We start from the raw sequence: 10090 nt of genomic DNA, 5'->3' as shown, positions 1-10090 counted from the left end.
CAGTGCCCACCCCCACATCCATCCTCGCTGGTGCCCACCCCCCGTACCTAGCTTCCCTTGGTGCCCAGTGTGGGGGGGCGTGCCCGGCTGCCCCAAAGCTGCCCAGCTCCCTGCCCCCGCAGTTCGTGAAGGTGCCCAGCGACGTGGCCCCCGCAGCCCTCTTCGACCTCATGCTGGCCGAGTGGCACCTGCCGACCCCCAGCCTGGTGGTGTCCCTGGTGGGCGAGCAGAGGCCTTTCGCTCTGAAGCCCTGGCTCAGGGACGTGCTGCGCAAGGGGCTGGTGAAGGTGGCGCAGACCACAGGTGAGGCCACGGGCGCGTGCTGGGGCGGACTCCCGAGGCCGCCCCTCCCTGCGGCCCTCCGCGGGCGTGCGTGGGTGCGTGCGTGGGTGTGTGCTCACGTGTGACGGTGCGCATGTGCGTCGGTGGGTCTGTGCGTGCGAGTGTGTGAGGTGCGCGCGTGGGTGGATGGGTGGGTGGACAGATGTGCGTAGGAGCCAGTAGCCCTGCGGGGTACGGCACCAGCAGGCCTGAGGGCTCCTACAGGCACATGGCCACCCCCCAGGAGGGTCCTGCTTCTGCCTTAGAGCCTCCCCCCATTCGTGGGGCCCACCAGCCTCGGGGAGATGCCACCCACCCAGCTCTCCGCCCTCCCCCACCTCCCTCAGGGTCAGAAACCAGTAACTGGGCAGGATTCTCAGCCGCTCTGTTTGCAGAAAAGCTGGCATGAGGACGGGGGCTCCCAAAGGCCCTATGTAGAAAAGAGGTTTAGGAGCCCAATGGGGCCGGCTGCTGTGTCATGGGGAGGAGCACCCCACTTCCAGCCCACCTGGGCAACTGGATGGGCTGGGACCTGCTCTGTCCCAGATAGAGCCCACCAGGAACGCCGGGCCCCCAGGTGGACACCCCACGCGTGAGGGGCACTGCCACTGCCCTGAGAAGGCAGAGCTGCTGGTGGCCTGGGCACCTGCGCCTGGCTGGGCCTGAGCTGCTGGTGGGCCGGACACCTGGGCACCAGGGCCTGGCCGGACCTGAGCTGCTGGTGGGCCGGACACCTGGGCACCTGGGCCTGGCCGGGCCTGAGCTGCTGGTGGGCCGGACACCTGGGCACCTGGGCCTGGCCGGACCTGAGCTGCTGGTGGGCCGGACACCTGGGCACCTGGGCCTGGCTGGGCCTGAGCTGCTGGTGGGCCGGACACCTGGGCACCTGGGCCTGGCCGGACCTGAGCTGCTGGTGGCCTGGGCGCCTGAGCACCTGGGCACCTGGACCTGGCCGGACCTGACCTGCTGGGGGGCTGGATATTTGGGCACCTGGGCACCTGGGCCTGGCCGGACCTGAGCTGCTGGTGGGCTGGACACCTGGGCACCTGGGCACCTGGACCTGGGCCTGGCCGGACCTGAGCTGCTGGTGGCCTGGGCCAGGGGCCTGCCCTCCTTGGGCCTCAGTTTCCCCACCCATGACACAAGGCCTCCCCAGCACCCAGAGCATTTGCTGCTGGCTGGGCTGAGGGGGCAGGGCCGTCCCCTGAAGAGGGTGGTGAGTGGGGGGGGGGGCTGCCTGGAAGAGGGCCTCAAGGAGCCGGGCACAGGGAGCCCAGCATCTGTCCCCGCAGGGGCCTGGATCCTCACCAGCGCGCTCCGCGTGGGCCTCGCCCGGCACGTGGGGCAGGCCGTGCGGGACCACTTTCTGGCCAGCACGTCCGCCAAGGTCCGAGTGGTGGCCATTGGCATCGCCCCGCTGGGCCAGGTCCTGCACCGCCAGCTTCTGGACGACGCCCAGGTGAGCACCATCTCAAGCACCAGCCACCAGGCCACTGCGGGGTCACCAGTGGGGTCTCCGGGCTGACCTCTCCAGGCCCTGCGCTGGGGGCTGGGAGACAGCAGTGGACCGACGGAAGGAGGGACAGACCCCTGCCCTCAGGGGCTCACGCGCTCAGGGGGATAACACAGGTGATTCAGACAGGTGCTCTGAAGGACTGAAGCAAGAGGCGAAGCCATGGGGACAACGCTCTGAGCTGGGGGAGGAGGGGAGGGGAGAGAAGGGGCAAGAGAAGGAGGGAGGAGGAGGAGCCCAGGAAGCGCTGTGTGGCCAGCAGGTGGCAGCATTGCCTAGGGAACAGCTTGGGGCCACCAGGCACCCCGGGCAGCAGTGCAGACCTGGGCCCCAAGCCCCCGCCTCAGGGCAGCAGCCCAAAGGGGCCAGGCTCACCTCCACCCCCACCCCACTGGTCCCCACAGCCCTGGGCGAGGACCTGGCACTCTGTCCTTGCTCCCCCCCCCCCACCAGCCTGGGGTCTGTCGGAGGCCCCACCGACAGTCCAGGGGGTGGGGAAACAGGCCTAGGGTGGCCTACCCGGGGCCTCTGGGGCAGGGAGGGGGCTCCTTGGGTTGGTCCCAGCTGCCTCTGAGGGTGCCGTCTGTCTCCCCCGTGGGCCCAGGAGGACACCCTGGTTCACTACCCAGAGGATGAGGGTGACAGCAAAGGCCCCTTCTGCCCCTTGGACAACAACCACTCACATTTCATCCTGGTGGGGCCGGGCGCCCCCGGGGCGGCGGATGGGCCCACGGAGCTATGGCTGCGCCTGGAGAAGCACATCTCGGAGCAGAGGACAGGCTATGGGGGTGAGGCTCCGCAGGGGACACAGAGAAGGCCTAGAGCCCGGGGGAGGGCCCGCCGGGCCAGGGGCAGCGGTGGGTGCGGGCAGCTGTGTCTCCGAGCCCTCAATCCTGCCAGACCCGGGACCCTGGCCTCCTGCAGCTCCAATCCCACGGGGGCGGCCTGGCTAGACCCTCCTGCGGAGGAAGATGAGATCCACAGGTGGCACCAGGCCATTTCCCTCTGCCCACCGGGAGGAACTCCGCCACCAGGGGGCAGTGCTGCCCAAGGAATGGGGGTAGTTCTGGCCAGGGCCAGGTTGGAAAGTGGGATTTATCAAGAAAATATTAGGAAGTGACTAATACATAGGGGCCCTGGCAGTGCAATGGTTCAGCAGGCAACTCCTAACTGAAAAGCTGGTGATCCAACTCACCCAATGTCTCTGCGGGAGAAAGGCCTGGCAGTCTACTCTGGGAAACGTTTTTGTTGTTAGGTGCCGTCCAGTCACTGCTGACTCGTACTGACCCCCGTGTACAACAGAACAAAACACTGCCCGGTCCTGCGCCATCCTCACAATCGTTGTTATGCTTGAGCCCATTGTTGCAGCCACTGTGTCAATCCATCTCATTGAGGGTCTTCCTCTTTTTCACTGACCCTCTACTTTACCAAGCGTGATGTCCTTCTCCAGGGACCGATCCCTCCTGACAGCATGTCCAAAGTATGTGAGACGAAGTCTCGCCATCCTCCCTTCTAAGGAGCATTCTGGCTGTACTTCTTCCAAGACAGATTTGTTCATTCTTCTGGCAGTCCATGGTATAGTCAATATTTTTTGCCAACACCATAATTCAAAGGCATCAATTTTTTCTTCAGTCTTCCTTATTCACTGTGCAATTTTCACTTGCATATGAGGCAATTGAAAACACCGCAGTTTAGGTCAGGCACACCTTAGTCTTTAAAGTGACATCTTTGCTTTTTAACACTTTAAAGGGATCTTTTGCAACAGATTTGCCCAATGCAATGGGTCATTTGATTTCTTCACTGCTGCTTCCATGGGTATTGACTGTCAATCCAAGTAAAATGAAATCCTTGGCAACTTCAAACTTTTTTCCGTTTAACATATGTTGCTTATTGGTCCAGTTGTGAGGATTTTTGTGTTCTTTATGTTGAGGTGTAATCCATACTGAAGGCTGTGGTCTTTGATCTTCATCGGTAAGTGCTTCAAGTCCTCTTCGCTTTCAGCAAGCAAGGTTGTGTCATCTGCATAATGCAGGTTGTTAATGAGTCTTCCTCCACTCCTGATGCTACATTCTTCTTCATATAGTCCAGCTTCTCTGACTATTTGCTCAGCATGTATGTCCCCGGCCAGGCCTAGCTTACGCCCAAGGCTTACTTGGGGGGGCGCCTTTAGACGTTAGAGGGGACCTCGCCCGGAAGTCAGTTTCCCTCTGGGTGAATCTAAGACTTGCCGCCTGCTTGGGGTTTGACATCCCCGGGCAGTTTGCCGGAGACTGTGGCATAGCGGGGCGTCTCTGGGGCTTCTTATTCGGAAGCCTCATTTCCAGCTTGTGTTTGGGCACCAAAAATCAGTTGTCACTGAGTCAGCTCCAAATCACAGCGACCCCATGTGCGTCAGGGTAGAACTGAGCCTCCCTAGAGTTTTCAGTGGCTGATTTTTCTGAAGCAGATTGCCAGGCCTTTCTTCTGAGGTGCCTCTGAGTCAACTTGAACCTCTAACCTTTTGGTTAGCAGCTAAGCACTTTACTGTTTGCACCACCCAGGGACTCCTATGTTTGGGCCAAAAAAAAACCCAAACCCATTGCAGTCAAGTTGATTCCAAGTCATAGTGACCCTATAGTACAGGGTAGAACTGCCCCATAGGGTTTCCAAGGAGTGGCTGGTGGATTCGAACTGCCAACCTTTTGGTTAGCAGCTGTAGCTCTTAACCACTGTGCCACCAGGGCAGAAACCCCCAAAATGCCCATTTACCTCTTTGGTTTGCCTCAGTGGCAACAGAATGTTCTGTGAGGGTGGAGATACTGCGTCTGCCCCATTCAGCGTGGGAGATGCTAAACCCTTGACACGTGGCCAGCGCTCCTGAGAAACTGTGTTTTCATTCTGTTTAAGTTAATGTATATTCAAATAGCTATGTGGTGGCTACGGCCACAAAGCTCCCATACTGGAGGGCGCACAAGCAGTGTTAGGGTCCTTGGAATAAACAGCCCCTGGTGTGCAGCCCGGAGCCCGGCGTTTCCCCAGCAAACATGGCGGGTGGACGCTCTGAGGCCTGGTGGTCTCCTCCTGCTGGGCCCCCAGGGTCCGCTTTACCTCCCCTCCTGAATGCTCCCCCACCCGCCCACGCCTGAGCATCCGGGGGGACCTCATGTCACGGACGCTCTATCTACAGGCACCAGTAGCACTGAGATTCCAGTCCTTTGTCTGCTGGTCAGCGGTGACCCCAGCGCCCTGGAGGTAGGGGTGGGGAGCGAGGTGGGGGGCCTGGGTGGGGAGGAGGGATAGGGGGCACATCAGACAGGTGCCTGGGCCTGATTGTGGGATCTGCTCTCCCCTCCCCGCTCCGGTGTCCCGTCCCCCATAGAGGATCTCCAAGGCCTTGGCGCACGCGGCCCCGTGGCTGATCCTGGCGGGTTCCGGGGGCATTGCCGATGTCCTCGCCGCGCTCATGAACCAGCCCCACCTCCTGGTGCCCCAGGTGGCTGAGAAGCAGTTTAGAGAGAAGTTCCCCAGAGAGCACTTCTCCTGGGAAGACATCGTGCACTGGACCAGGCTGGTACACATGGCCGACGCTAACCCCCATCCCTCCTCCCGGGCTGGGGCTGGCCCTGCGGGTACCGTCCTCTGGCCTCCTGTCCCCACAGGACAGCCCACCTCGTGCAGCTCGGCTTCCTGCCTGCACAGCCCTGGCGAGCGAGCTCTTCTTCAGGCCCTCCTGGCATGGGGGGCCTTGGCCACGAGCCCCTCGGGCCTGTGGTTGTCCTCCCCGTGGCCCATGTCACCCCTCAAGTCTTTGCTTGGCCTCCCCAGCTGCAGACCATCACGGCACACCCGCACCTGCTCACGGTGTATGACTTCGAGCAGGAGGGCTCCGAGGAGCTGGACACCGTCATCTTGAAGGCGCTGGTGAAAGGTGAGGCTGGAGGGCAGCACCAAGCGTGTGCGTTGGGGCTCTCCCACTGGATGCCCACGGGGTACCTTGGGGCTCCCACCACTTCTCAGTGGGGAGAGAGGTGTGGGGAGTACCTGAGAGCACAGGGCAAGGCAGGGGTGAGGAGGGATGGCTACCCTGGGCCCTTCACCTGGCACGGGGCCACTTCCCATGTCCTGCTTGTTCCTGGTGTCCCGACCCCCATAGGGCCTGCGCCTGGGGAAGGCCTGACACCTCCCTGGGACAGTGTCACTCTGTCTGCCATCCGGGATTGCCACACTGTGTGTGTGAGTGTACACTTCAGTGCTTTTACTACATCCACCCCCCAACCACATGTCTGTCAGTTTGTCGTGCTGTGGGGGCTTGTGTGTTGCTGTGATGCTGGAAGCTATGCCACCGGTATTCAAATACCAGCAGGGTCACCCATGGTGGACAGGTTTCAGCTGAGCTTCCAGACTAAGACGGGCTAGGAAGAAGGACCTGGCAGTCTACTTCCAAAAAAAGTTAGCCTGTGAAAACATTATGAATAGCAGCGGAACACTGTCTGATACAGTGCCGGAAGATGAGCCCCTCAGGTTGGAAGGCGCTCAAAATACAACTGGGGAAGAGCTGCCTCCTCAAAGTAGAGTCAACCTTAATGACGTGGATGGAGTCAAGCTTTCGGGACCTTCATTTGCTGATGTGGCATGACTCAAAATGAGAAGAAACAGTTGCAAATATCCATTAATAAAAGGAACACGGTATGTACGAAGTACAAATCTAGGAAAATTGGAAGCTGTCAAAATGAAATGGAGCGCATAAACATCCATATCCTAGGCATTAGTGATCTGAAACGGCTGGTATTGGCCATTTTGAGTCGGACAATCATACGGTCTACTATGCCGGGAATGACAAATTGAAAAGAAATGGTGTTGCATTCATCGTCAAAAAGAACATTTCAAGATCTGTCCTCAAGTACAACGCTGTCAGCGGTAGGATAATATCCATACGCCTACAAGGAAGACCAGTTAATACGACTATTACTCAGATTTACGCACCAACCACTAAGGCCAAAGATGAAGACACTGAAAATTTTTACCAACTTCTGCACTGAAATTGATCAAACATGCAATCAGGATGCATTGATAATTACTGGTGATTGGAATGAGACAGTTGGAAACGAAGAAGGATTCAGTAGTTGGAAAATATGGCCTTGGTGATAGAAACGATGCCGGAGATCACATGATAGAATTTTGCAAGACCAATGACTTCTTCATTGCAAATACCTTTTTTCACCAACATAAACGGCAACTATACACGTGGACCTCGCCAGATGGAACGAGAGCTATCCTGGCTGATGTCAGATGGATCCTGACTGAAAGCAGAGAATACCAGAAAGATGTTTACCTGTGTTTTACTGACTATGCAAAGGCATTCGATTGTGTGGATCAGAAAAAATTATGGAAAACATTGTGAAGAATGGGAATTCCAGAACACTTAATTGTGCTTATGAGGAACCTGTGCATAGATCAGGAGACAGTCGTTCGAATAGAACAAGGGGATACTGCATGGTTTAAGGTCAAGAAAGGTGTGCGTCAGGGATGTATCTTTTCATCATACTTATTCAATTTGTGTGCTGAGGAAATAACCGACAAGCTGGACTATACGAAGAAGAATGAGGCATCAGGATTGGAGGAAGACTCATTAACAACCTGTGATATGCAGACGACGCAAGCTTGCTTGCTGAGAGTGAAGAGGACTTGAAGCACTTACTGATGAAATCAATGACCACAGCCTTCAGTATGGATTACACCTCAACATAAAGAAAACAGAAATTCTCACAACTGGACCAATAAGCAACATATGTTAAACGGAAAAAAGATCGAAGTTGTCAAGGATTTCATTTTACTTGGATTGACAATCAATACCCGTGGAAGCAGCAGTCAAGAAATCAAAGGACGCATTGCATTGGGCAAATCTGCTGCAAAAGACTTCTTTAAAGGGTTAAAAAGCAAAGATGTCACCTTGGAGACTAAGGTGCACCTGACCCAAGCCATGGTGTTTTCAATCACCTTATATGCATGTGAAAGCTGGACAATGAATAAAGAAGACCAAAGACGAATTGATGCCTTTGAATTATGGTGTTGGTGAAGAATATTGAATATACCAGGGACTGCCAGAAGAGCGAACAAATCTGTCTTCTAAGAAGTACAACCAGAATGCTCCTTAGAAGCGAGCATGGTAAGACATCGTCTTACATACTTTGGACATGTTATCGGGAGGGATCAGTCCCTGGAGAAGGACATCATGCTTGGTAAAGAACAGGGTCAACGAGAAAGAGGAAGACCCTCAAGGAGATGCATTGACACAGTGGCTGCAACAATGGGCTTAAGCATAGCAATGATTGTGAGGATGGCGCAGGACCGGGGAGTGTTTCGTTCTGTTGTACACGGGGTCGCTATGAGCTGGAACTGACTCGATAGCACCCAACAACAACATAACAACAGTGCATTCACAGAATTGTGCGACCATCACCACTATCTACTTCCAGAACATTCTCATCACCCCAAAAAGAAACCCTAGACCCATCAGCAGTCACTCCCCATTTTCCCCTGACACCCCAAGCCCTAGGCAACCACTAATCTACTTTCTGTCTCTATGGATTTGCCTGTTCTGGACACTTCATATGAATGTAGTTATACAATACGTGGTATTTTTGTGACTGGCTTATGTCACTCAGCGTTATGTGTTCAAGGTTCATCCGTGCCGTAGCATGTATGTATCAGGCCTTCATTTCATGACCGCACAATTCCCCATTGTACGGATGGACCGTATTTCATCTATCCATTCACCTACTAATGGACAGTGGGGCTGCGGCCACTCTGGCTATGATGCCGTGTGCTTTTTATTGGAGACAAATGCATGGCTGGGGGCTGACCACTCGCAGCAGACACAGGCCTGAGGTGGGGAAGGGGCGGCGCTGATGGTAGGGGGCACACTGCACCAGGGGAGGCCCCTCTGTCGGGCCGTCGGGCATCCGGACTGTGGGCGGCGCTAGGTTTTATGACTGCACCCCAGACAATAAAATACTGAGTTGAGGCCCAGTGAGCCCCTGCTCGCATGGTCACACAAGTCACACTGGTCCCCGCAGTCCTGGGAGAAGGCACCACAATACCCGGGTAGTCATGTCCACTGGCCCTGTAAGGCTGACATGCCTGGGTCTCGGGGTGATGGCGGGTCACAGTGGGCAGTGCCAAGCCCCAGGCACTGCAATGGCCTTGCCCAAGAGTGGACCTTCCGGGGCAAGAGATGGCAAAACTGCCCTCCCCGTTTTGGGAGGGGTCTTGGACCACCAGTGCCAGAGAGGGGCCTGGCAGCCCACGGTGTTAGCCGAGACCCCTACCTTCCTCCTGTTACTCCTGAGGTCCTTGGGAGGCAGGAAGAGGCTTGGGGAGGGTGCCCCTCACTGGGGAGCGAGACAGGTCCCCATCTCCACCTTCACTCTGCTCAGCCTGTCCCAGCAGGAGGCGTGAGGCGCCCTTTCCGCCACCACCCACTCCAGGGCTTGGGGGGACATTCCTGACCAAGCCATGTGCCTCTCATGTTATTTGGGGACAGTGAACTGTTCCCCCACAGACCCTGGGCAAAGGCCAGTGTTCGTACACCTAGAAAACCTGCCTTTGGGGAACCTGCACCCACCCTCACACCCTCCCTCTGGCTCGGCCTGCAGCCTGCAAGAGCCACACCCAAAAGGCGCAGGACTACCTGGATGAGCTCAAGCTGGCTGTGGCCTGGGACCATGTGGACATCGCCAAGAGTGAGATCTTCAATGGGGACGTGGAGTGGAAGGTGCCCATCCCCACTCCCCACCCCCTACCTCTGACCCTGACCGCCTGGGCTAAAAGGGCCCCCAACCAACTGACCAACTGAGCTGCTTAGGCCCTCCTGTCCACCTGGGCTGTGTGGGCCCCTGGCTGTCCTGCCAGCTGCATCCTGAAGCCTCATTTCTGGCCCACGAAGTGTGGGGGCCTGGGGCAGGCAGTGTCCTAGAGGGTGGGCTGCAGTCCCCAGTGCTTTGGCTGGGCCTGTGCTGGCCCGGGTGCCTTGAGCCACCGAGGTGAGGCCCAGTGCGGTGGGTCGTCGCATTCCTGCCTTCCCTGCCTGCATGGGGACCCGGGAACTGGGGGTCTGAACCCTGGGCAGAGGCCCCAGTGCCCGCCCTGTCCCTACCCCCCACAGCTCCCCTGTCCCCTGGGCCTTTGCCCTACCCCACCATGTCCTTGCCCCGCCCCTGCATTCTTGCTCCACCCCCCCGTGTCCTTGCTCCTCCCCTGCGTCCTTGCTCCACCCCC

General features: G+C 57.4%; 1 protein-coding gene across 1 annotated transcript in view; it reads left to right on the top strand.

Annotated features, from left to right (window-relative positions):
• The window catches only part of TRPM5 (transient receptor potential cation channel subfamily M member 5), a 22216-nt gene that overhangs the window by 927 nt on the left and 11199 nt on the right, over positions 1–10090 (top strand). The window contains exons 2-8 of the mRNA XM_004389435.1: positions 123–303; positions 1614–1780; positions 2439–2622; positions 5001–5065; positions 5193–5384; positions 5639–5741; positions 9469–9587. Coding sequence (XP_004389492.1) covers positions 123–303; positions 1614–1780; positions 2439–2622; positions 5001–5065; positions 5193–5384; positions 5639–5741; positions 9469–9587 — 1011 coding nt within the window. The remainder of the gene's footprint in view (positions 1–122; positions 304–1613; positions 1781–2438; positions 2623–5000; positions 5066–5192; positions 5385–5638; positions 5742–9468; positions 9588–10090) is intronic.

This window comes from Trichechus manatus, unplaced genomic scaffold (genome assembly GCF_000243295.1).
Source record: "Trichechus manatus latirostris isolate Lorelei unplaced genomic scaffold, TriManLat1.0 scaffold00244, whole genome shotgun sequence".
In the NCBI taxonomy this organism is placed as follows: domain Eukaryota; kingdom Metazoa; phylum Chordata; class Mammalia; order Sirenia; family Trichechidae; genus Trichechus; species Trichechus manatus.
This window is presented reverse-complemented; position numbering and strand designations above follow the sequence as displayed.